The 26,722-nt window shown below is 47.2% G+C and overlaps 1 protein-coding gene across 2 annotated transcripts in view; it reads right to left on the bottom strand.

The window, feature by feature from the left end:
- Window positions 1-25,091, bottom strand: part of LOC307100970 (putative ATP-dependent DNA helicase DDX11-like protein 8) — a 38,169-nt gene extending 13,078 nt beyond the window's left edge. For both annotated transcript variants that reach the window (XM_079773662.1, XM_079773663.1), the window contains exons 1-18: window positions 24,911-25,091; window positions 20,892-21,075; window positions 20,465-20,612; window positions 11,538-11,786; window positions 10,662-10,748; window positions 10,185-10,342; window positions 7,996-8,041; window positions 6,937-7,044; window positions 6,656-6,743; window positions 6,211-6,323; window positions 6,081-6,176; window positions 4,378-4,530; window positions 3,156-3,202; window positions 2,741-2,820; window positions 1,944-1,988; window positions 1,758-1,825; window positions 407-445; window positions 4-115 (exon numbers count right to left, since the gene is read on the bottom strand). In XM_079773662.1, coding sequence (XP_079629788.1) covers window positions 4-115; window positions 407-445; window positions 1,758-1,825; window positions 1,944-1,988; window positions 2,741-2,820; window positions 3,156-3,202; window positions 4,378-4,530; window positions 6,081-6,176; window positions 6,211-6,323; window positions 6,656-6,743; window positions 6,937-7,044; window positions 7,996-8,041; window positions 10,185-10,342; window positions 10,662-10,748; window positions 11,538-11,786; window positions 20,465-20,608 — 1,633 coding nt within the window. In that variant the 5' untranslated portion in view covers window positions 20,609-20,612; window positions 20,892-21,075; window positions 24,911-25,091. The remainder of the gene's footprint in view (window positions 1-3; window positions 116-406; window positions 446-1,757; window positions 1,826-1,943; window positions 1,989-2,740; window positions 2,821-3,155; window positions 3,203-4,377; window positions 4,531-6,080; window positions 6,177-6,210; window positions 6,324-6,655; window positions 6,744-6,936; window positions 7,045-7,995; window positions 8,042-10,184; window positions 10,343-10,661; window positions 10,749-11,537; window positions 11,787-20,464; window positions 20,613-20,891; window positions 21,076-24,910) is intronic.
- Window positions 25,092-26,722: the final 1,631 nt, after the last annotated feature.

Below are 26,722 nucleotides of genomic sequence, written 5' to 3'. Positions count from 1 at the left end.
CACTCTCCGTCACCCCGGGCTGCAGGCTCTGTAGGAAGTGCTGGAACCCCGCCAGTCTGGGCTGCTCCCTGGGGGGAGGGAGGACTGCCCCATACCTTTCTGTGAAGCCAAAAAGCTGAGCAGGAATAAGAGCAACAGAGACAAACGAGGGCAGCAGTGAGGGAGGCCAGGGTGGACAAGAGGCTTCCATCTCTCATCTGCATCTCAACCAGCACCCACCCTCCTGCTACCCCAACACCAGGCATCTTGGCAGCCCCTCTCCAACCCAGCAAGGATGCTCCCCAGTGAGGACAATAGAGATGAGGGTGCCTCTGAGTATCCACAGGGCAGGAGAGAGAGGCTCTGTGAGGGCAGCACGCAGGGGTGCAGCTGGACCCCACCAGGCCCCAGGGAAGGGCAGCCGTACCTTTCTGCTGACCATGCTCTTCTCACAGTAGCGCCGCACCTGCAAGACCAAACCCGCTGTAGGCGCACGGAACACTTAATCAGGAAAACAAAAACAGATAACCACTCTCCCAAACCCCGGGAGCCTGAGTCACCACCATCTCCCGGGAGCCCAAAGCCTCCTGAGGCCGACCATGTCACCTCCTTTCTGAGGTCACTCCGCTCCCACTGTCCCCACACCACACAGGGCTCTCCCACGAGAGGGCCCCTGCCAGGCCTCAGGCACGGCCTCCACAAGTCTGCATGGCTCCACCCCTCCTAAAGGTGCTGTGTCCCTCTGCTTTCCTTCACCATGACGGCACCTAAGCTAGATCTTGAAGGATTAAGAGTTAGTCTTTAAAAAATCCTATAAGCAAAGGCACAAAGGAGGTAAAGCCTGGGACTTGTTCAAGGGACACCTGGAGTGCAGTTAGGTTGGTGTGTAGGCTGAAATGCAAGACGATGACTTTGGAGCCTTTAAAGAATTCTCAAAAGAATGGTATCTTTCAATTAAGATTCACTAGACTATAGTTTGTAAAAGTTATTAGAAGGGAGACAGAATGAAATCAAGAAAACCAGAAAGAAGCAAAGGAAAAGACTGCACTGAAGCAGCAGCTGTGGAAATGAAAAGGTGGGGTAAATTCAACAGCTATCCAGGCTATGGGGCACAATGGGTGACCTCGTTGAGCCTCGGCTTCCTTTGCTCTAGAATGGTGATGGCACACCCTACTCTACAGTCACAGGACCTGGCCCACTGCCTCAAACACAGTGATTGTTCCGTCATTGTTAGTAAACTAGAATCATAAGTTTGTGAGTCTGGCCCCGGGGAGAGCACCAATATGTAGGCCTGGAGCAAGCAAAACTGTGAGGCTGCAATAAATCACAGCTGGAGGGGGAAGACGAGAAAAGGTCAAGCAGAGTGGCCCAGCTGTGACCTCACTCCCCGCAGCCCAACAGCAGGATCACACTCACAAAATTAACTTCCAGCTCTACCCAGCAGCCCAGGGGAAAGACCGTGCCCCAAGAAAGATGGAGTAAAGCGGAGGGCCGGGCGTCTCTAGTTGTGCTTATTAAGTACAAACAAAGACACCTTTCCCCCCTAATCTCTCTGACCCTTCAACCCTAGGTCCTGGATTATGTTTTGTTACTGACATTACTTTTTTTTTTTTAAGTGTTAATGGTATGTCTGTGCTGTAGATCCTCAGCCCTCTGGACTGACTGAGGACAGAAGGAATTTCCTTTTTATTCCTTCCATAGTGTTAACACAGTGTTCTGCCACAGGTAGGGGTAAGGATAAGATCTGATGAGCTAGCATGGACCAGTAAAACCTCTACCTTGAACAAGTTGATGTTGTCGATCTGGCTCTGAAAGAGAAAGTCATTGATGGTCTTCAGCTCTGTCCCTAAGGGTAAACAAACGAGCCTTGGGGTCCTGCTCTGAAGACCACGGTGTTGGGGTCCCAGAGGGAAGCTCAGAACTGGCTCAGACCAGCCCTGGGCCCATGAGGGCCACCCTCTTACCTGTCTTTGAAAGGCTCTGTGTATTGGGATTTTGCTTAATGTTCCCTAAAAGAGAATTCCAACAGGTCAAGATGGTGGTCCTCTGGCCCCATCCTCTCACACTCCACAGTGTACTAGTAAAATAAGAACATTTGTCTGTGAACCGGCTTTTTGCTATTTTTAATACCCATAGACTCCCGCCACTGAGGACAGATGTTCCAGGAAGCCTCAAAGCCTGACCCACAAGTGATTTGGAGACCAAAGCCTGGTGATTCTTTTCACAGAGAGGCAGGGACAGAGTAGCCACCCCAGTTTAGGCAGGCGCCAACAGGACACGCCCAGCTGCTCGATGACGGAGGCACGGCAGAGATGGAAGCCAAGAGCACCAACATGAGACAAAATCCCCTCAGAACAACCACGCTGGCGTCCTGGACTTCCGCTTCCATGAAAGCATTCAAAAGGATCCCCGGGGAAGGAAAGGGCTGCTGCACAGAATGCTGGAAAGGTGCATGGGACCTGGAGCCAGTGGGTTCTAGTTCCTCTCAATGGGCTCAGCAACCAGAGGCTCTAGCTTCATTCACTCGTGTCACTGAGAGTCAACACACCCATGCTGCCGTCCTCACAGGAGCACTCCAGCTGCTATCATACTATGTAAAACGTCATTCACTTGTATTGTAGTGCTATTACTACCTCAGAACAGTGAATAAACCAGGGTCCTGAAAAAGATCTACTAGTAAGTTAGACGTCCTGACAGCGTCCAGGGAGCCGAGTCCAACGAGCGGAGCAGGATGGAGTTAGGGCGGGGCGGGGCTCCTTACCACCCAGCACAGTCACCAACTTCTCCAACAGGTACAGGATCTGTTTGATGTACATCAGGTTCTTGGCCTTCAAACGCTTCCTGAGGACAAACCAACAGACAGCAAGTGGGTTACTCCAACAGCACCTTCCCTTCTAAGTGCCCCAAGCTGAGGCCTTTCTGGCTGGTGTCTTTCTAACTGGGTCACAAGCTACAAATACTCCCCCAGAAAAACAGGCTGGCTGTGACCCACGGCCTTCGGAGCCAGGTGCTGTGTCCTGAGCACCCCTGGCCTATGTGGGTGCACACACACAGGAGACAGCAGCACGCTAGGCCACCCCGCAGAGATGCCAACCTAAGTGCCTCCTCTCAGAGGCTGGCTTAGGGGTGCTGAGGCTGAGCGGATTTTCCCTTCCCCTCTGGAGGTGGTGTCTCACCTGAATCGTTCCATGTACTGGAGCAACTGGCAATGTGCCTGGCAGAGCTGAGGAGAGAAGAAATGGGCATGAAGGCAGACTAGGGTCTGGGCAAGTGGAACAGGGCTGTGCCAATTGTCTACATCAGTGGTCGGCAAACTCATTAGTCAACAGAGCCAAATATCAACAGTACAACGATTGAAATTTCTTTTGAGAGCCGAAAACTGACTTCTGCGCATGGGCCACGAAGTTTCAATCGCACTGTACGTGCACGCCCGCACGTGGTATTTTGTGGAAGAGCCACACTCAAGGGGCCAAAGAGCTGCATGTGGCTCGCAAGCCGCAGTTTGCCGACCACTGGTCTAGATTGTGGCTAGAAAATGCCAGCCCAGGACACATAGGAGGCAATCAAGGTGAGGAGAGTGGGGCTGGTTACAGACTAAAGGTGTGGGTTTTAAAGGCCCGTGGGCTGGTGGGACCTGAGAGAGGGAAGGCAGGCAGGTTCTGCTGCAGGGGCCACTCTGTGCCAGGGAAAAAGCAAGAGGCTGACTCTCCGGTAACAAAGCCCCCTCTAGTTCTTACTGGGCTGGGAAAAGACGTTGCCTACTAAGGGTGATAGTTCAAGGTAACCATCATGTCCCAGCCGAAGATCAACCCAGGCATTGGTCAGTAGAGGTGGTGGAATGTCACGTGGGTTTCAGGGTCAGAAACCAGTGGTCAAATCCCAGTTTCCCACTTACTAGCTATGTGACCTTAGGCACTGCCTAAACCTCCCTGAATCTCTGAGTTCTCAGTGTAAAATAGGAATACCAGCCCAATGCAGAGTAGACGTGAACATCAGAGGAAACTCCTACAATGCATGGCACTTAACAGGCAATAAATAGTTTTCAGAAATCTTGAGCATTCTTCAGTTAAATCCTCTCAAAGCAGTATCATCTAACTACATGAGGACCCTGCTTCTCTCAAGCCATTATCCTGGATCATGGAATGGTTAGCAGCATCCTGGGCTGGAGGGACTCAGGACAACACAGGCCAGTGAAGACCAAGGCACCAGCCCCTCTGCCTGAGCTAGATCCCAGTTATGAGATCCGCTAGAAAGCAGTCACCTCTCATGAGGCTGCCGCCTTGACGCAGTGCACCACTACCAAGCGCCATTTATGGAGGAATCCCAGGTCCAGGCAGTTAGGGAAATGATCCTTTGCCCCATGATAAACCCTGGCTCCAGAGGGAGAGGCTGACCTACCTGGGATCCACTGACTTCCGTACTGTGGATGCCTGTGATGGTGTCAATCAGGTTGTGCGCCTCATCGATGATCACTACCTGGCCCTGCAGCCGGATCCCCGCGGCCTGCCGGGTGGCCGTGTGCAGCAGCATCTGGTAGGGCAGCACCACCACCTGGGAGGAGATGGGACCACCTGAGTGGGGCGGGACTCCCTCCCAGAGTAGGGTCACCAGCCTGCCCTCAGTTCCTGGTGTGAACAGTTTTATTTCCTGCCCAGAATAGGTGCAGGGAAAGGATCGCATCGTACTGTGCTTTTAGCAACAGACTCCTCAAAAGTTTGATGTGGAACATCAAATATATGAAACAAAAGTAAAGCTGATCTGACTTTTGACTGAACCAAGAGTGGGGTTATGGGGAGGGGCACCCCAGTTGCTTAGCCTTGTCCATACCCCCAAGGTAGCCCCCGAGGCACCCAAGTTTCCTAAAAAAAAAAAAAAGGTGAAAACCACGAGTGCAGCAGAAGGCAGCCCAGGGCACCGGCCCAGGACCTGTCACTGCCCAGCTGTGTGATTCCCGGAAAGTCATTTAGCTCCCATGAGCCTCATTTTCCTCATCTGCAAAATGGGCTTGATAAACTGTCAAAACAGGGTTAAGAAGTGGGGTTGGGTAACAAAAATAAAAACATTCTGTACATTTTTTAGTGGCTCTGGTGTTATGACGATTTTCCAGTTAAAAGAATACTGATAAACCAAGTGAAAATCCAGAAAACTGGAAACTTAAGACCCAGGTTTTAATATGGTTCCATTACTCACCTACTGTGAGAAAACAGATAAACCACTTAACCTTTCTGGACCCCAGTTGTCCCAGGGGTAGAATATGGAAAGTACCTGCCTTTGCTAGCTCCATGGGATACCATAAAAGCAAAAATGAGGTGAAAAGGGCCTTAAAAAGTCAAGATCATAAGAATTTCAGGACATCTTACTGCACTGGCACACAGTGTCTACAGCGCTAACCCTCGCTGCGGCAGACCCGGGAAGGACAGGGGAGTGCTGGGAGGGCTGCTGCATTGCTCCGAGGACCACACACGCAGCCCAGGGAAACAGACTGATGAGCAATTACTGCCACACGAAATTATTACTAACACAGTTCACTGCATCTTTTAAAATCGACTTTAACCTTTTCTTGATTATATGGAATTCTCTACAAATAATATCCTATTTCCAAAAGTCACTCAAATGAAGGAAGTAGCAAGAAATGTTAAATCATAACAACCAAATAACAGTATAATTTTTGACCTGTTAAATTGGCAGCTTTTCTGTTTAAATAATAAAAACAGTCCTCTCAAATGCTGCAGTAAGTACACAGTTAGGACAGTCACTCTGAACAGCCATTTGGAAACAGATTTATGTTCTGTAGCTCCCATTCCTCTCGGTGTCTGCCCTGGCATCTCTCACTGTAGTTTCAACTAGGAATGCACACCTTCTCCTGGATCTGACCCCCCATAATGCCATAGTCCCTGCAGAACAGCCACCAAGGGACCTGGGGCCTCCTGCCACCGGATGCCCTAGGAGAGAGTGGGTTACGTGTCATCAGTGTGCAGTGTGTCGGTCAGTCCAACCATGGCCGGTGACACCTTCCCAAACTAAGAGGAGGAAGGAATTCCCTCACGGCCTAGGCTGCAGTGAAAGCCAAGAGCTACTGCCCAACCCTCTGCGGTCTTCACCTGGGCAGCTGGAATGGCAAACCGGCTCCCATAATAGGGACAGGCCCCAGCCTCCTTCCCCAGGGCCACCAGCTGCTCGATGTCCTTCACCTCCAGCTGCACTGGCACACAGTGTCTACAGCGCCAGGACCTTCACCTGGTCCTGGAAGAGCTGCAGGTGCCTATGGCCGTAGAAGGGACAGGCAGCCCGGGATGCCTGCCTTCTCTGCTTGGGCTCCTGGTCCTCAGCTCGGCTCTTGCTCTCTGCGGGTGGGCAGCACGGGGGCAAAGGCAGAAAGAACGGTAACTGTCCTGTGGCCAGGAGCAGGCTGGGTCATGTCTACAAAACCCTTACATGAACTATTTATTCTGGTCTCATCATGACACTCTGGTATTTTACTCTGTTCAAAACTCGGATTCTGGAATTAACACTGACCCAGAAAGCAAAAACACCTTTTCCCAAGGAGAGGCTCTTTAGGAAGAAACCATGTCTGTATCGGGCTGGCCCAGGCCCCTCCCCCTCACTCCCAGCACTGCCCGAGGCCACAGGATGGTCCCAGAAGCTGCTCCTTTAGCTCAAGGGTGCAGGTGGCTACCGTGTCTGCTCCTCTGTAGCTCCATACAGCGGTCGTTAATCAGCTGCACAGAACCCAGGTTTTTCACGTCTTGGTTTATACAAAGATTCTATGAGACAGAGGAGCAAGAGTTAAAGAAATGGTGCTGGCTAAATGATACACAGCAGCCCTCCCCCGTTCCCTTCCAAGGGTCAGCAAGGCCAGGGAAGAGGTTATCCTCCCCTTCCTCAGCCTGCCTGGAAGAGGAAGACAAAGGCACAAGGAAGGGAGCACCAGGGCCGAGGCGCCCTGCCTCTGTCTACCTGCCGAGAGCCGAGGGAGACGAGCCGGGTGTCCTTGCCAAAGGGGCTCTTCTGTACCTCATGCACAAACTGGGCCAGCTGGGAGTGGGTCCGACTGCAGTAATAAATCTGCGCCGAGGAAAAGCAAGGGATTTCAAAGACAGTATAACCTCCTCAAATATTCTCTGCACATCAAGGAATGCCATGGGTGATGGGCTGAGGGAATGGGGAAAGGGGCCACAAATATACAAACCTAAAGCAAGTGACTCTGTCCCACAGAAGATCTTAGCAAAATACCAGGGTTTCCCCACCTCATCCTCAACTCCTGAAGTTCAAGAGAATGCCCACCAGATGGGACTCCTCCCATCAGTCATGCTCAGCCCCTAATCCAACTGTTCTGGAGGGCTGGGCCACCTTAGGAAAGGTATTTCCATGAGTGGTGACTCCTGACATGGAAAAGGTCCCTAAGATTCTGGGGTGTGGTGAGGGGCCGTTCCACACACTCCTCCCAAGGGCATGAGGGTGGGGCTGGCAGTAAAGCAGGAGTAGGCTTAGCTGAACACTCTTTCTCTGTACTCCGCTAAGATTTAGAAGAGTGAGGAGAGGAAAAGAGAAAAAGAGAGAGGGGTCCAATTTCAACAGAGAAAACAAAGGTATTACGTGAATGAAACCAAATGATTTGAATTTGAGAAGTGTTGGCACCACATACGCCTCATAGCTTTCCATGCAAATGAAAATATGAACAAAAGAGAAGCATGCCATCAGACATCCAAAGGACAAAGAGCTCTCACTCTGACCTGCCCTGGCCTTCCCCAACCCCTGATGCAGAGAGAGACCCAGGGTCCTTGGCCCAGAATGGCTGTTCTTCCATGTCCTGCGGCACATGAGCCCAGACACCACTCCCACGAGATGTCTTCCCAGGTGCCCAGACCAGCCGGCCAGGTGAGCACCTAGAGACCAAGGTCTGGGTCTGGGGAGACAGTCAGTGGGCTGGAGGCTCCTCACCTACAGGAGGGACCCTCGCATTTTCCCTGGACTCCAGGCCAATCACAGCACAAAGCACAGGACACGGCCTCTTACCTTAGTTACATGTTCTTCCTCCAGGTCATCCTCATCCTCATCTAATCTGAGAAAAACAAACACAGAAAAACATTCTTCTCGCAAATGCAGGCCTACTAGACACACACTTACTGAGCATCTAACCACGTGCCAGCGATCAGCCCTAGACCTAAACAACTGAGAAACGAACTGAGGATCGCGCTCTGAGCTAGAAGGAGACGCACACACCCCAGTAATGAAGTTCCACCAAAGCCGTCGTGCTCGCTTGTGCTCTCGGTCAGAGAGACGCCCCAGGCTAACACCAAAGCCATCCTCCCACTGCCACTCAGGAGAGAGAGAGAAAGAACATGGTAGTAAGAAAACCCTAGGGTCAATGTTTGACTGTCATCCGAGGCTACTCTCCTCTCACTGTCTAACCTCCAGCAAATGAGATTTCTCTCAGTTCACCAAGAGAATTTGACCTATCACTCTATCAGAGCCTGGGCATGCTGTGCTCTGTGTCAGGAATGCTCTCTCCCTCACTTCTTCCCTTTACCTAGCCAACTTCAAGATCTTCTCATAAACATTACCTGGTCTGGGCAGCGTTCCTCAATCTCCCCTGGCAGGGTTGCCTGCCCTGTGACACACTGCCATGGTCCCTGTGATATTCATCTCTTTCAAACACCGTTTTTTCTTCTGTCTCCTCAACCACCCTATCCTGTCCACAGGCGGATCTGGGTGTGTCTTGTTTCTACAGATGGCCCCCTGCCCCCGCCCTCCCCATAGCCTGCAAACAGCAGCAACTCCATGTACATTTCCTGAGTGAAGCCCCAAATGACCGGGTGAGAGAATAAAAGATGCTGTCACTTATGACCATATCAATCTCTTCTCCCCTCAGAATTTACAAAAAACTTAAATTAAAAAACTAAATAAATAAATCACATGCCACATAGTGCACAAACTCAGCAGGATCTCGGTGCAAGGCTGGATGTGTGAATGAACGAAGTCCGCCCTTTCTAGGAATGAATGAGGAGCCCATCAGCACTGGGGACTGTCAGTCAACCTGCATTACTTGGCTGGTTGTTTAGTCAACGTTTTTAGTCTAAGCGTCTTAGAAAACACAAAATCCTTTTTCAGATATACTCTACCTTGTGTATAAGGTGGGGTCATCGATAGATTTTTGTTTTTGTTTTTGTTCACCTAGCAATTCAGTTATTTTAAAAAGCAGAAATGCTCATTGCCTTGGGCTATTAGAAAAGGAGTTAGTTACAGCAGTGACGAGCAAGCTTTTGTGCTTGGTGTGTCAATCTTTGCCAAAAAACTGAGCATAACTTGGGTAGTGTGTCACTTTGAGGAAAAAAATAACTCCAAGACTCTAGTCGCAAATGTTTCATCCTCGGCATGCGGCCACGTGTCATCAGAAATGGCTACGCATGTCAGTGCTGACACACATGTCATAGGTTCGCCATCACTGACTGTTACAGGGTTAGTTTCCTGTCAATTAAGAACTGTTCAGTCAGCTTTGTCTGAAAGGCCTGGATTTAAATCACAGGACACAGGAACCAAGATGGTGGTGTGGGTAAGCACCTGTACCCAATGCAGTTTGGTACTTAAGAGTCTGAGATCTAGCCGAAACCGGTTTGGCTCAGTGGATAGAGCGTCGGCCTGCGGACTCAAGGGTCCCAGGTTCGATTCCGGTCAAGGGCATGTACCTTGGTTGCGGGCACATCCCCAGTGGGGGGTGTGCAGGAGGCAGCTGATCGATGTTTCTCTCTCATCGATGTTTCTAACTCTCTATCCCTCTCTCTTCCTCTCTGTAAAAAATCAATAAAATATTTTTAAAAAAAAGAGTCTGAGATCTAGAGCAGGGTGGGCGGGTTCAAGTCTCAGTTCTTCGCTGCCTGGCCTTGTGGCCTTGGCCAAGGCATCACACCTGGCTGGGCCACAGCTTCCTCAGGTGTAAAGGGAAGACACAAATACTGATGTGAGAATGGCATTTACACATGTGCAGCCAGTGCCCGGCAGAGAGAGAGGACTGGCTATCACTGCCATTATCACTTACGCACCCTGAGGAGGAGCCTGGCTGAGAGAAAAGAGGCAGTGGCTGGCATTCCATCCCTTCAGATGCCCGAAGAGTGACAAGGAAGCCTGCTGCTTTCTGGGCACAAGGAAGGAGCTGCCTCCCATGTGGGCTCAGCAGGACGGCGGGTGGAGCAGAAGTGCTATCTTACCCGTTAGGGGCTCCTTTCTCCTCATCACTCTCGTACTCCGAGAGGACCAGCTCCTCCTCCCCAGATGCTAGCTGCTCCAGCGGCTCGGCCTCTGTTCCTGCCGCCAGTATGTCCCTGCTGAGACGGAGGAGACGCTCAGTCTCTTCTTCTTCCTGTCTCTGTACAGGAGCAGTGCAGGAGGGGAAAGATAACCTCAGTACTGATGCCCCACCTTCGACAGAGTCAGCCTCAGTGTGGCCATCCCCAAGGAAACACACACACACACACACACACACACACACACACACCCCATTAACTCGGGCCTTGCTGCTTTACTGGTATCAATATCCCAGGTAACACTACCTCGGCTCAAGCTCCCATCCACTGGGTCATTAGGACTTAGAGAGTGGGGGTCAGGGAACGGAACCTGAGGACCTGGCTACTCACCCAAAGGAGCAAACCTCGAGGCCCCAAGCAGCCACTCCAGATGACACTCACCTCACGCTTGGCTGCATACTTGAGCTGTGTATTGTGACGGAGCTGCTGTAGGCGTTCTTCTCGCTTCTTCCTCCTGATCTGCTCCTTCTAAAGGGGAAAGAAGCCATAAAGGAGATTACTGCAGGAAGCCCCAAACCAAGCCTTTCTTACAGAGTCTGGGGCTGCTCAGCCTAGTGCCTCTTCACACAGGGCGGTTCTCCTCCCCTGGCCGGCACTCATCACCAGACCCGGAGCCTCGCCAGGTCCCGGCCTCGCTGCTCACTGCAGGAAGTCTGCATATCCCCTCCCAGAGCCACATACTCTCACAATCAAATGCATTCCTTACTGAGTTTGCAGCTATGAAACCATGTTGCCAATGGCAACAGTGAGATAGGTTCCTTTCCCAGGTGGGTAATGAATGGGAACTGCCAACCCCTTGTCTAGAGAAGGCCTGTTGACATTAGCTTTAAAAAGACAGCAAGGCCCTGGTCAGTGTTTCTTAGTGGTTAGAGTGCTGGCCCATGCACCAAAGGGTCACAGGTTCGATTCCCAGTGAAGAGCACGTAGCTGGGTTATGGGTTCACTCTGCACCCTCGGTCGGGGCAGCATGTGTGGGGAGGCAACTGATCCATGTGAGAGTCTCTCTCACATTGATGTTTCTCTCTCCACCCTCCCTTCCACTCTCACTGAAAAGCAATGGAAAAAATATCCTCAGGTGAGGGTTAACAACAAAAAAAGATAGCAAGGGTGCAGCACCATTAACTCAACAAAGCTGGCAGGAGAGCTAAGAGGCACTGCAAAGGCGAAGAACACTATCTAAATCTCAGAATCAATCCCAAATAATCACCGAAGTCCTGTTTCCTAGATCACAGCCACTTCTTTTACGCTGGATCTCACCTTTAGCCGGTCCACCAGGTCCCTTTCTTCTTTCTTCTGCACAAACTGAGTAACCCAGTCAGGTTCTCCAGTGGGCCTCAGAGTGTCTGGGGTCTCCTGATGTGAGGATGAAATAAGTGGGGGCTGGTCCTTCCCATCACCGGAGGGGGCAGTTCCAGTTTTAAGGAGATGTGCCTCCTCTTGACGTTTCTTCTGTTCAAAGTCACGGAGCCAGGAAAGGGCCCCACAAATAAGACTTAAGGATTTTCCCTACGGGAAAAACATGTTTTCAGAAATAGAGGACAACAAACCAAGCTTCCCAAATGACCTTTCCCATTTTACTGAAGCGTCAAAGAAAGTCTGACTTTAAATATTAGACCAGCCTGGGGAAGAGAAGGAAATTAGCAAGAAAATGAAGCTCTTAGCTTAGTTATACAACTCACTGCTCCTGAAAGAATTTGAAGTGGCTTATCAGGTTACACATAACTACTGTAAGTCAACATAACTAGAAGTGAGAAAGTAGATAAATAGCCCCCAAAACAATTAAAGCAAAAACATGTGGAGCATGAAATGCTACCCACGTGCCGAGGAGGAGCAACACCTTTCAAGCAGCTGGTGTGCAGGTAGAACATGACCAGCCCCATAGTCCCGGTGTTTATAACTTTGCTGAAGCAACCAACTGCTCTCAAGAACACAATTCTTGATTTAAAGACCAGAATTCTCCCCGTGGGTCCGTGTTATGGGGTTGAATCTTGTCTCCCCCAAATCCATGTCAAAGTCCCAACCCCCAATGTCTCAGAATGTGGCCTTATTTGGAGGCAGGGTCATTGCAGGTGTATTTAGTCAAGATGAGGTGGGCCCTAATCCAATCTGACTGTTGTCCTTATAAAAAGGGGAAATTTGGACACACAGGCCGAAAAGGAAGGTGATCGACAGGGAAATAAAAGAGACATCTACAAGCCAAGGAGCGGGGCCTGAACAGACCTTTCTCCCACGGCCCTCAGGAAGAACCAACCCTGAAACCCAGCTGTTGGGAGGCTTGGTTCCTTCTCACTTCTGGCCTCCAGAACTGGGAGAGAACAAATTTATGTTGTTTAAGCCACCCACGTTGCCAGGATTTGTTATAACAGTCCTTCCAGAAAGGCTGCTGCCATGAGTTTCACAAAGCTGCTGCTTCTGGTATCCAAAGGGCAGGTCACTTCAGGTGAATCAACACCTTCGTGTCCAGGCCATCACTCCCCCAAGCCTGCTTAACCCAGGGGTGATCTCGGAGTATCCAGAGTGAGGTTCTGAGCCTAATCTGGGCTTGAATGAACTGCAGGTGAAATGCATGTGTGTCTAGGTTGGGCAGAAACAGCAGAGCATAGTGGCTAGAGCTTCAGACTTCACTGCCAGGTTGCCTGGGCCAAATACTGGCTCCTCCACCTATCAGCTCTGTGGCCTTAGGCTAACTTCTCTAGGCTTGTTTCTAAAAATGCAAAATGGGAATACCAGTAATAGTAGGACCTTCCTCCGAGTTGCTACAAGCATTGATTAAGTTAATACACATAAAAGTTAATACCTACACCAAGATTAGAGGGAACACCTGGTACATAAATGAGCAACCAGGGCCTGTTTTTTTGGGGGGGTGAGGGAGTTGCTATTATTAAGTAATTAGAGGCCTGGTGCATGAATTTGTGCACCATTGGGGTCCTTCAGTCTGGCTTGCAGAATTGGGCTGAAACCAGCTCTCCGACAGCCCCTAAGTGCGAGAGGGCGCAGGCCAGGCCGAGGGACCCCACCAGTGCACAATTGGGCCAGGGAGGGATTCGAGAGGTTGGCCAGCCAGGAAGGGACCACGGGAGGGCTCCAGGGTATGTCCAGCCTGTCTTGCTCAGTCCCAATTGGCCGGATCCCAGCAGCAAGCTAACCTACTGGTCAACTGTCTGCCCCCTGGTGGTCAGTGCATATCATAGTGAGCAGTTGAGAGGCCTTAGCATATCATTAGCATATTATGCTTTGATTGATTGAATGGACAACTGGACACTTAGCATATTAGGCTTTTATTATATAGGATAATAAAATACTATTAACTTGGGATGAGGATCTATTCGCTTTCATCAAATTCTCAGAAGGCTCTGTGACTGATGGGTACTTCTGAAGAATGGATGGCTCACATATGTTTAGAAAAGCCCCATATGTTTCCTTTCTGTCCATTTTTGATAGAAACTGAGTGACAAAGACTTGCAGACAGCAGTCTCCAGGAAAGCCTGGGGCAGCCATTCTGTGCTGCCTGGGAATGGGAGCCATCAGCTTCAGCTGTCATCAAGTGAGGAGTAGGAGAGACGTCCCCCATGTAACATGGTCCAGGCACAGATGCCTGGTTAGATAGCCAGCAACCTCCTCCTGAAAGTGAGCTGAGGAAGTTTCTGAGGGCAAAGTTATCTTCCAGAAACAACAGTGGCAAACTCTTTAACACCAAGGAAAAAAGACCACCAAAGCACTGCAGATCCATGTTCCGTAATAAGGCCACAGAAATTTTAGGCTGGAAAACGTTAAAAAGATGTATAATCAACTGCTCACCTGTTATGAAATAAATTTAATAAAGTACCCACAGTATACCTAGCTTTGTACAATGTTATTTCCTGGGGATTTTGTTAAAATAACACAGTTTAAAAAGTTTATGCAAAGAAAACTAAATTCATTCTTTCTAAACACCTACACAGGAGCTGTAGCAACCACTGGGCTTGATGGTGGGAACACAGAGCTCTCTAGAAAGTACCCACAGGCACAAACTTAAACATATGACTTGAAGGGTTATGCATTCCTGCGGGACACGGACTCCAGAACTGCAATGCTATACAAGGCACAGTGGGCACAAAGGCAAGAGGTCAATTCAATGTGGTGGTCTCATAAAAGGCTTAAAAAGATGACGCTTAAAGGAAAATAGGCATCATCGGGGCGGGGGGGAACGGGCATCTGAGGCAGAGGACTAGAAGGTGAGGCACAGCCTGTAACGGCATGGCACCCCTGCAGGCAGTGGGGCACAAGGACAGGAGGGAGCTCTATTAGGGGTGGGACGTGGAAGACAGTGGCTTCTTCTTGAAGGCAACTGAAGTACACAGATGAGGCCACAGAACCGAGAGCACCAACATGAAGGGCTGAGCAGCAGGAGAGGATGCCTGGAATGGACAAGGAGCTGAAGACGGAAAGACCTGAGAGGGAGGAGTTGGGCCTTCAGGTTAAACAAGGTGGAATGTACACATGCTCTTCTAGCTCTTCTGCGTCTTTTCTGAAACACATTAAAATTATAACAAAGGCATAAGAGAGGCTTACACCCACAAAAACAAGAAAGTGGAAGAAGGGATAGTAACAAGTTTTAGGAGAGAAAGCAGAGAAATGGAACCAACCTAGCAGAGTAAAGGACACCGAGCCCAGGTGTCTACAGAAGTCTCCTCAGATCCCCCCTCAGAAACGCCCGGAAACTAGCAGGGCCACGGAATAACAATGAAAACAAAGGGATTAATTGAAATTCTTTTAAGGATAATTAGACCCCCAGGTTGCAGTCCCCACTCCTCACAGCAGACAGTTTATTCTCTGGTAAAGCTGAGCCCGGAGGCCCTGGAGACAGCAGGTGGAGTGAAGCGTGGGGAAGAGGGCTGAAAGCAGGGCACTGAGAGACTGTGTACCTAAAGTCACGTCTCTAGTCCCTCCAAAATACTGGCTGTCAGGCTTGGACCCACTAGGCAAGAGTTCAAAGGAGAGACTTCTCTGGAAAAACTAGATGGCCCTAGGGAAAATTCTACAAATACTGACAAATGGAAGCCCCAAACAGTGGCTGGGCCTATGGCCACAGCCTCCATCACAGGCCTGTCACTCAGCCTTGCAGTGGCATCTGCTTGAACACCAACAGAAGACAGCCAAGGATCGCCAGGCATTTGAGGAAAGCCTCAAAACATAATACCCCAAATTGGGGGAAGAGGGGCAATGCAGGGGGGGAAAACTTCCAACTACTACTATAATTGATATCTTCAGAACGATATTATTTCCATGAAACAAGAACAGGATGCTTTTTTTTATTTTTAATTACAGAATAAGAACACGTTCTTGAATATTTAAGAGATGACAGCCAAAATAAACTGAATAGAAAGACTGGACAGTGAAGTTAAAGAAATCTTAAAGAAGTAGAATTTTAGGCAAAAACAAAAACAAACCATGGTGCTCAAAGAGATGAGCAATTAGAAGAAAACATAATTATAGGATTAACCAGGGGGCCCAAACCCAGTGAATGGGAGTACCAACAAGATTATTATCAAATACAAGAAAATGTCTTAGAATGAGAGGTAGATGACCCAGATGGAAAGTGCTCAAGTAACCAGTACAAGAAATTAAACATACGCACAGTAGGTCCGTCAGCATGCAATTTCAGACACAAAGGGTAAAGAGAAGATCCTAAAAACTTTGGAGGGTGAGGTGGAATCAGGTCACAGAGGACTGAGGTGCAGACTACCACTGGAATTCTCAACAGCAACAATGGAAACTAGTGAACAGAGGGAGCAACTGTGAGGGAGAATTATTTTGAAACTAGACTTATATATCCAGCCAAACTATTAATACCAACCAAGTAGAACTAATACATTTTCAGGCCAGCAAAGTCTTAAACACTTACCTACACAGCCCTTTTCAGGAAGACTCTCTACCAAAACAAGGAAATAAATTAAGAAGATATGTGTCTAAGAAACAGAGAATCCATTACCGAAAAAAAAATAAGGAAAAATAAACATTACATGGATGAATCTCAAAAATATGCTGAGTGAATAAAAGAAACCAGATACAAGAGTACATACTGTCTGATTCCATTTTTATGGAATAGTGGAAAGATAAAGCTAATCTACAGAAAGCAGATCAATGGCTGAGGCTGGTGTGTTGAGAATGGAGGGGCAGCAGCAGGGAGCCACTTCCAGAAGGTACAGGGAACTTTCTGGGGTGATGGATAGGTCTTGCATCTTGATCGTGGTGATGATATGGGTGTTCACATCTATCAAAATTCATTGGAATTGTAGACTTAAAAGGGATACATATTACTATATAGCGATTATCCTAAAAAAAGGTGATTTTTTTTTTTTTTTTAAAAAAGGAGCAAAGGGAAATCCTCCAGCAATTGCTGTGAAGTAGATCTAAGGAACAACTAATTCAGATTAGAACAAATGGGTGAAGGACTTCAAGGAAGTCTTCAAGGTAAAATGGAATTGATTATTGCTATGGACTGAACTTATCCCCCCCAAAATTCATATGTTCAAGCCCTAACCTGCTCATGACCATATTGGAAAAACAGTCTTTAAGGAGGTAATTAAGGTAAAATGAGGTCATAAAGGTATCCCTGATCTTCTGATAGATCTGGTGGTGTCCTTATAAAAGGGGAAGAGACACCAAATCTCTCTCTTTCTGTGTCTCTCTGTCTGTCTCTCTCCCCCCCGACCCCCGCCGCCGGACCCCTCTCTCTTTCTGCCATGTGAGGACACAGAAAGAAGATGGCCGTCTGAAAGCCAGGAAGAGGATCCTCACCAGAAACTAAAGCCTGCTGCAACCTTACTCTTGGACATTCGTCTCCAGTACTGCGGGAAAATAAATTTCTGTCATTTAAACCACCCAGTCTATAGCATTTTGTTGTAGCAACTCTAGCAGACTAAGATGATAACTTTACACAGGGAACACAGGTATCCCCCACTTTCCAAAAGTTCGCATTAGGCAAACTTAGCTCTTTTGTAAAAGCACAGTGGTATAACACAAACTTGCATAAAGCAAACTTTTGGGAACTGGAAGATATTCTCCACTTTACTGTCATTTTGGCTTATGAAAGGTTTCATGGGAATGCTCTATAGCTGTCCCTCAGTATTCATGGGCGATTAGTTCCAAGACCCCCAAGGATACAAAAATCTGTAGATGCTCATGTCCCTTATATAAAACTTAGAGGCCCGGTGCACAAAATTCATGCACGGGTGGGGTCCCTAGGCGACCAGGGCCGATCGGGGCCTTCCGGCTGCCAGGGCCTTCCTTCCTGCCAGCTGCCAGCTGCCGGCCAGGGCCTTCCTTCCTGCTGGTGGCCGGCCAGGGCCTTCCTTCCTGCCAGCTGCCAGCTGCCGGCCAGGGCCTTCCTTCCTGCTGGTGGCCGGCCAGGGCCTTCCTTCCTGCTGGTGGCCGGCCAGGGCCTTCCTTCCTGCCGGCCAGGGCATGCCGGCTGTGGGGAGGGACTATGGGAGGTTGGCCAGCCACTGGGAGGGGTCTGGTGAGGTTGGCCGTCCGCGGGAGGTTGACTATGGGAGCGCACTGACCACCAGGGGGCAGCTCCTGCGTTGAGCATCTGCCCCCTGGTGGTCAGTGTGTGTCATAGCGACCAGTCATTCTGGTTGTTCTGGCATTCCAGTCGCTTAGGCTTTTATATATACACCAGAGGCCTGGTGCACGAATTTGTGCATGGGCGGGGTCCAGTCGGCCTGCCCCATCAGGGCCGACTGGGCCTGGCTGGCCTGGGGGGAGGGGCCATATACAGTTGGCCAGTCGATCCGCCCCCTGGTCAACTCCCTGTCAACTCTTGGTGGAGGGGACAATTTGCATATTAGCCTTTTATTATTTAGGATAGATAGATGACTTAGTATTTGCATGTAACCTATGCACATAATCCCATACACTTTAAATCATGTATACATTACTTATAATACTTAATATCATGTAAATTTTACATAAATAATTGCTATACTATATTGTTTAGGGAGTAATAATAAGAAAAAAGTCTGTACATGTTCAGCAACTGTCGTAGGTCTAACTACATAGAACATGTCAGCAACAAGGTAGCTTCCCCCCCCCCAATATTTTTTACCTGGAGTTGGTTGAACCCATGGGTGCAGAACCCACAGGTAAGGGCCAACTGTACTTTTGGACAGTGTGAAAATCTGTATCATATTGAGAGACTACTGGATGATGTGTGAGGAGTTCGCATAAGCATATTGAACACTAAATAAACTTTTAAAAGGCAATTATTAACTCTAGAAAAATAAAATTACTCAATGAAAAAACAATTATAGTATACTGCCTTAGCAGAGACTAAAAACAGCTAATTACATCAGGAGAGGAAGGGAAAAAGATGGTAAGAAAGCTACATCTTATCCATCACAAGAGGAAGGTACCAATCACTAAAATCCACAAATCAAGAAACAAGAGCACATAGGTTATAATTTCAAAATGTGCTATATGAGAAAAGTACATTTCTTAAGAAACAGACAAAATATTTAAAAGCACCGGCCCATTGCACCAGATTTGACTTTTTTTTAAAAAGGTGTTCATTTATTTCAGAGAGAGGAATGGAGAAGGAGAGAGAGATAGAAATATTGATGAGAAACATTGATCAGCTATCTTTTGCATGCCCCTACTGAGGATCAACCCACATCCAAGGCATGTACCCTGACCGGAAATCGAACCAGTAACCTCCTGGTACATGGGTCAATGCTCAACCAACTGAGCTCACCCTGGCAGGGCAATAAATTTGACTTTTAAAATAACATGCGTTATTCTTTGATTAAAATTTTTATATTGCTTTAAACAAAAGAGGAGGATATGTTCTATAACGTCAAACGTTACAGTATGGTCAAAATAAGGGCTTCAGATATCCAGATCTACTAAACAGGAAGTCACTACTGACCCTAAAAATATTTCAGTGGTTTGGTAGGGGAAGAAGTCATATTGCACTGGGTTAAATGGAGGGTAAAAGTGATAGTAGAATACTACTGAAAAAAATACCTCTGCACATTATATTTATGACCCACATTTTGTTAATTGCAAGACTTATTCTCTCCCACTCACTACATATACACTGAGTGGCCAGATTATGATCTTCGAACGCATAATAATCTGGCCACTCAGCATATATATATATATATATATATATATATATATATATATATATTAGCCTTTTATTCTATAGGATATACACTGAGTGGCCAGATTATGATCTTCGAACGCATAATGATCTGGCCACTCAGCATATATATATATATATATATATATATATATATATATATATATTAGCCTTTTATTCTATAGGATACACACTGAGTGGCCAGATTATTATGCATTCAGAGATCATAATAATCTGGCCACTCAGTGTACATGAAAGAACAAAATGAAACAATATAGTACCCCTGTCTGCCCTTTTCCTGTCCCAGGAGGTCATGTCATCTCAGGAGAGAGTGACATGCTTCCATCAGCAAGTGAGAGAAAAAGAATGAGTTACTTCCTTTTATTCATTCATTCCACACACCTACTAGGAGCCTCCTATGGGCCAAATGGGCCAAATTCTGCTAGATGATAGGGACACAAAGGTGAGACCACAAGGTCCTTATCCTCCAGGAGGTCACAGCCTAGTTGAGGGACCTTCACAGCAACACATACATTTCACTATCACATAGTACTTGCTATAAAAAATAAGTAAAGTGTAAGAGAGAAGTAGGAACTGATTACCACAGCCTTAGCAACCTCAACAGACAATGTCTAATAAATCCCTCATTCCAGGCCAGGAAGAAAAAACTTAGGGGCCCTTGATTGGATCCCTCCAGCACTCAGTAACCAAGTTCCTGGAGACTACATCAACATGTTAAATCTGTGAATAAGCTGAAGTAATTTCTATGTTGCTCAATATCAAAGCAGTTGTGTGCCCAGAGAAGTCTTAAAAGTTTCAGTTCTATGCTTCCACTGCCATTCAAATTCTCCTTTGCCTGTAGCCTAATTGTCTTTAGAACCTGGGGTTGTGTTTAACAATTTAATAGAGGGAAGTGAGCATTATTCAGAAAGATAAACTGAGAGAACTACTTTGCCCAACTCCAAACCATGAAAATCTCTGCAGAGGCAAATAAACCTCTGACTAGGTGTAGTCAGGGTCTCCCAAGAGCCCTCTTGGGCCAACTGTTCATACTTACAGTGCCAGTTGGACTCTCAAATATCCCAATCTTGCTATCCTCCAACACCTGGTATAGCACTGCCATGAAGTCTTTCTGGATGGAATAGGGTGTGAAGGGAAAAGGGAAATGGATGCCACCGATCTCCTGGTTTTTATCAGCCATGATCCTAAGGGGAGAAAAATATCTGGTAGTTCTCTGATGAGCCAGGAAGAACCGGCTTGAAATCTAGAACAGTTCCTAAGATCAGTCTCAATACTAATTATGGATTTTCTCCTTAGGCTGTACATTATTTGGCAAGCAGAGAGAGATCATGTTCTCTTCATCATGTGCATATACCCATGAAGCCATACTAAATCCTGCAATCCACCCAGTGACATTTATCACAAAGGGCTCTAGAAGAATGCAGAATACGAAAACCCTTATACAGAAACTCCCTGCTTTTCACCTGAGGTACTTTTGCTGCTTGGATAGCCTTCTAATGCCTCTACGAAAGGCTTGGAGATGTCCTCTCAAAGACCTGTGCCCTGGGATCAAAGATGTTGCCTGTATTCACTTCTGCAGCAGTCTTCCCTCACTTCTGCACCGGGTGGTATTTGCATGACAAATGCTGCTTTATCCTGTTGGGAGACCTGTAAGTAAAATCCTGACACACAGGCAGAGAATTACAAGTACAATTACAGTTTTTCTTACCTGGCACAGGTTAATGTACATATCCTTATTTTATAGACATCTTTAGTTTGCTTCTTAGTTCATCCTACCTTCCATTTCTAGCACAAAACAGAGCTGCCTCCAAAAAATGTTTTGGCCTTAAGAATCAGAGCCTTCTGTCTGGCTCCCGCCCTTTTAAAACAGATCACTTGTCAGCCTACAGACATCTAAAGCATCCAGCCGGATCTAATGAGCTTTGCACTTTCTGTCCCTCCTAGAGGGAATGATGAGTCCTCAACCACAGCTCGGCTCCTAGAGAAGTCTCTCCCTTTATTTGGTCAAATACCCTCCTTCCAAATACATGTGCATGCACACACGCAGGCCGCTCTACTTTAAGTCACTCTTTGATGTCATTACCCTGCACTTAATTTCTTCATAGCTCTTAGCACTCAACTCAATTTATTTAGTCCTCCCCACTACAGTATAAGCTGTATAAAAGAAAGAACTTTGTCTGTCTTGTTCTTCCCTGCCCTTAGCACTCAGAATGCCAGGTGCTTTGACAACTAGCAGGCATTCAATAAAAATTTGATGAATAAATAAATAGCCATCTTGACATGGGGGCTGTAGGTGGAGGTTTGTGTTCTTCAGAAGTGTGAGCGCCCCTGGGTCCGGGTGAGGCTGGATCCCGGGTCTGGGTGAGGCCGCGCCCCTGGGTCCAGGCGAGACCAAACCAGAGGGAGTCGGACCTGCATTACCACCATTTGTCCACCATCCAGAACTGAAAAGTCAGTGCTGACATGTACACATAAGGAACTGGTGGACATTGAAATTGGGTCTCAAAAGATCTGTTGGTCCAGAAAGAAACTTACTACAGACTGATTCATTTGCCTGTCAGCATAACTATTATTGCTCGTCTCACATTTGGTTCTTATAAGTATATTTCTAGTAACACATGATCTCGCTCATCTAGGGGAAATGATGAACAACATAGACTGATGAACAAGAACAGAACCAGAAACAAGGAGGCATCAGCCGGACTGTCGGGCCTCAGAGGGAGGGTAGGGGAGGGTGGGGGTAGGGGGGAGAGATCAACCAAAGGACTTGTGTGCATGCATATGAGCCTAACCAATGGTTAAGGACAACAGGGGGGTGGGGGCATCCATGGGGAGGAGTGTGGGATGGGAATGGGGGGATGAGGACAAATATGTTACACCTTAATCAATAAAGAAATTAAAAAAAAAAAAAAGAAGTGTGAGTGGAGGATGTCCCATAACTTAAATATCTAGTCCAAGGCCAGTTCTTTAGTAGTTTCAAACTGTTTTAATATAACATCACAACAACCATGTGGTCAGTATTATTACTAGCTCTATTTTATAGATGAAAAAACTGACACTCAGAAAGGTTAAGTGATTTGCCCAGCTGGTGTGGCTCAGTGGTTGAGTACTGACCTATGAACTAGGAGGTCACGGTTCAATTCCTGGTCAGGGCACATGTCTGAGTTGCAAGCTCCATCCCCAGTAGGAGCCATGCAGGAGGCAGCCGATCAATGATTCTCTCTCCCTTTCCCTTCCTCTCTGAAATCAATAAAAAAATATATATATATATTTTAAAGAAAGGTTAAGTTACTTGCCCACAGTCTCATAGCAATTGCCTGAATCCAAGATTTGAACGCACATCTGCCAGACCTTCAAGCAGCTAGGCTTTGTATTTCCTCACTCTTCTCTCACCAGGGTAAGTAAGGTGAAAATAGACTTGGTTACCAAACTTTAAATTAACAACAGGAAACAATACAGAAAAAAAGTAATTACTGCCCTAGCCGGTTTGGCTCAGTGGATAGAGCGTCGGCCTACGGACAGAAGGGTCCCAGGTTCGATTCCGGTCAAGGGCACATGCCTCGGTTGCAGGCTCCTCCCCGGCCCAGGCCCTGGTTGGGGCATGTGCAGGAGGCAACCAATCGATGTGTTTCTCTGACATCGGTATTTCTCTGTCTTTCCCTCTCTTTTCCACTTTCTCAAAATATCCTCGGGTGAGGATTAAAAAAAAAAAAGTAATTATTATTTCACTCCCCGTGGATGGTAATTATTGATCTAATTATTCCAGAAACAGCACAAGCTAAGTCAGAAGTTAAAGAAGGATTAAGATAAATCCACCAATAGTTGATACACTAAGCGCGCTTTAAGAATGCTTGGTGTAGCTTTTTCTGACCTCTTCAGATTGGCTGCCTGAAGGACAACCATGACCTCCCACACAAGTTCTCCCTAGAATTCCCCACCAGTGCTAAGGCACAAACCTTATGTTCATTAAATGAGGCAATAAGAGGTTATGTGAAAGAACCTCAGGTACATATAAGGTTTGAAAGTGTTCATTTTCTTCAGTCTTCAATTATCACTTGTTATTTACTTGGGTATAAACTATTGCTACAGACTGAACTGTGTTCCACCCTCCCTCAAATTCATGTGTTAAAGCCCTAACCCCCAACATGAGACTCTATTTTATTTGGAGGGAGGGCTTTTAGGAGGTAATTAGCATAAAATGAAAAGGGTAATTAAGATTAAATTAAGGCATAACAGTGGGTCTAATCCTTATTAAGATTGGTGGCCTTCTAGGAGTAAGACACCTCTCTCCTTACCAGCCATGTGAGGACAAGTAAGAAGGGGACCGACCTTCTGCAAGAGAGGAAAAGGGTCCTGGACAGGGAACAGAATAGGCTGGGACCTTGATCTTGGACTTCCCAGCTTCTAGAACTGTAAGAAAAAAAAAGAGAACTCTGGCCATGGCCAGTTTGCTAAGTGGTTAGAGCATCAGCTTGCACACCCAAGGGTCCTGGTCAAGGGTACCTCAGTGGCAAGTTCCCCAGCCCTGGTAGGGGCGGGAGGCAACCAATCTATGTGTCTCTCTCACGATGTTTCTCTCTCTACCCTCTCCTACTTCCTTTCCACTCTCTCTAGAAGTCAATGGGGAAAATATCCTCGGGTGAGAATTAAAATAGAAAACAAACAAACAAAAAACAACACTGTTGTTTAAGCCACCCAATGTATGGCATTTTGTTATGGCAGCCAGAGAAGACAGGAACAATTTAAAAGCACTATCCCCATTTTAAGTTCCTAAAATGCTTTAACTTCACACACCTGGGAGACAACACAGCCCCAAAAGAAAACGTTTTCTGCACCTACTGTTAATCCAGTCACAGCACTCAGCGGGGCTGCAATGCTGCCACAGCAGGGGACATGGCCCGGCCTCCCAGCTCCATCCTCAGAGCTCTCACATAGTGTATGTTGTAGGAAAAACCTGCTATAGTATTTTTTTCCACTTTTCATAACACAGCCTCCAACAATCTGGTCAATTCCATTCAACCGAATCCTCTTGACTGGATCCCACTCCACCTTGATTTTTCTGAAGGGCAGGCAGTAGGGCAGAGCCATCAACAGTATGGGCTCTGAGGTCAGGCTTCTAAACTTGGGACCCCAGCTGTATTCCTGCCTAAGTTAATATCCCTAACCCGCAGTTTCCCCACGTGTAAAGGAGAGATAGATAAAACTGCATATCCATAAGATTTCAGTGACCACTAAATAAGGTAATTTATAAAAAGTGGTTAGCATAGACTGGTTATTGAAGTCCCAGGTGCGTGTTAGTTATTATTACTCCAAAGCACCGCTCCGGTTCAAATGCAGATCCCGCCCTCACTCACCTCCCATTCGCCCTTGCATAGTTTCTCGCCTATCAATCATACGTCAGCTCCGCCCCCCTATTCGCGAAGGTTTTTCCCGCTCCCGACGGCCCCCACCCCTTCCCAAACAGCCACCAGTTAGCACTTACACCGGAGTACGTCCTTTCTCATTTCGTTTCTCCTGGTCCTAAGCTTTGTTACCACGCGACACCGTGATCACTCTCTTCCCGGGCAAGACAGCTTCGCTTCAGGCCAGAAGGTTGCGGTATCAGAGAGAAGGTCGCTGACCTTAAAAGCGTGGCTACGACTCCATCCCCAGAGGAGCGTGCAGCGCTGCCACGCCCCGCGCCACTGCGCGTGCTCACTCGGGGACTTGGGCGTGGTCTCTCTGTCTGCACTACTGCGCCTGCGCGGCTGGCTCGTGGCGGGACTTTTCTGGCGGTGGGAAAGCTGCGGGTGATGGACCCTCGGGTCCTGGTTTCTGACCACAGCCTTTGGGCTTAATGCCAACTTGCGACCTCCCTTGCCGTCCTTCCCGGTGCAGGATGTTTGATCCCCTGCCTATTAGCGCAGATGTACTAATCTCCACAGTTGATTGACTTGAAGAAATTGGCCGATCTTTACTAAACACCGCGGGCAAAAAGGCTGTAGCAGAGAATTGAGAAACCAGTATTCTGATCCTCCCTCTTGTCAGGCCTTAATATGCAGTATGTGAATGTGTTATTTTACCTCTGAATGGGCAGTACACGCCTCAACTGGACTGTACAGGAACTTGGACGTCTCCCCCGCCCCCCCCCCCCCCCAATTTCAGTTGACATGCAATATTATATTAGTTTCAGGAGTACAACATATTGATTGGACATTTATGTAACTTACCAAGTGATCACCCAATTAAATTTAGTACCCATCTGATACCATACATACCTATTAAAATGTTATTGACTTTCCTGTATGCTCTACTTTACTTCCTCATGACTGTTTTTATAATTGGCAATTTTTAAAATTTTTTTTATTGATTTCAGAGAGGAAGGGAGAGGGAGAAAGAGATTGAAACATCAATGATGCAAGAGAATCATTGATCGTTGCCTCCTGCACACCCCCTACTGGGAATGGCCCGAAACCCAGGCATTTGCCCTGACTGGTAATTGAACCTGGGACCCTGAGTCAGCAGGCCAATGCTCTATCCACTGAGCCAAACCAGATAGGGCTGTAACTGGCAATTTGTACTTAATTTCTTCACTTTTTTCACCTATTCCCTAAACCCCCTCCCATCTGGCAACCAATGATTGGTTCCCTGTATGTGATTTTGTTTCCGTTTTGCTTGTTCGTTTGTTTTGTAAATTCCACGTATGAATGAAATCCTGTGTTGTTTGTCTTATTTCACTTAGAATAATACCCTCTAGGCCTATCTGTTTTGTTGCAAGATTTTATTTCTTTTTATGATTGAGTAATATTCTATTATATATGTACCACATCTTCTTTATTCATTCTTTATCCACTTAAGTATGGACACTTAGGTTGCTTCCATATCTTGGTTCTTGTAAATAATGGTGCAATGAACATAGGGCTGCATATATCTTTTCAAATTAGTGTCTTGGATTCCTTTAGATAAATATCCAGAAGTGAATTTTGGGGTCATAAGGTAGTTCTAATTTAAATTTTCTTGAGGACCCTCAGTACTGTTTTCTACAGTGGCTGCACCAATTTACAATATCACCAACAGTGCACAAGGATTCCCTTTTCTCTACATCATTGCCAACATTTGTTTGTTGATTTAGTGATGATAGCCATTCTGACAGGTGTGAGGAGATATTTCATTGTGATTTTAATTTGCTTTCCCAGATGATTCATGATGTTGAGCATCTTTTCATATGTCTAATAGCCATATGTATGTCCTCTTTGGATAAGTATCTAATCAGGTCTATTGCACATTTTTAAATTGGATTGTTAGGGGTTTTTGG

The sequence above is a fragment of the Cnephaeus nilssonii genome (assembly GCF_951640355.1).
Source record: "Cnephaeus nilssonii genome assembly, chromosome: 6".
Lineage (NCBI taxonomy): Eukaryota > Metazoa > Chordata > Mammalia > Chiroptera > Vespertilionidae > Cnephaeus > Cnephaeus nilssonii.
This window is presented reverse-complemented; position numbering and strand designations above follow the sequence as displayed.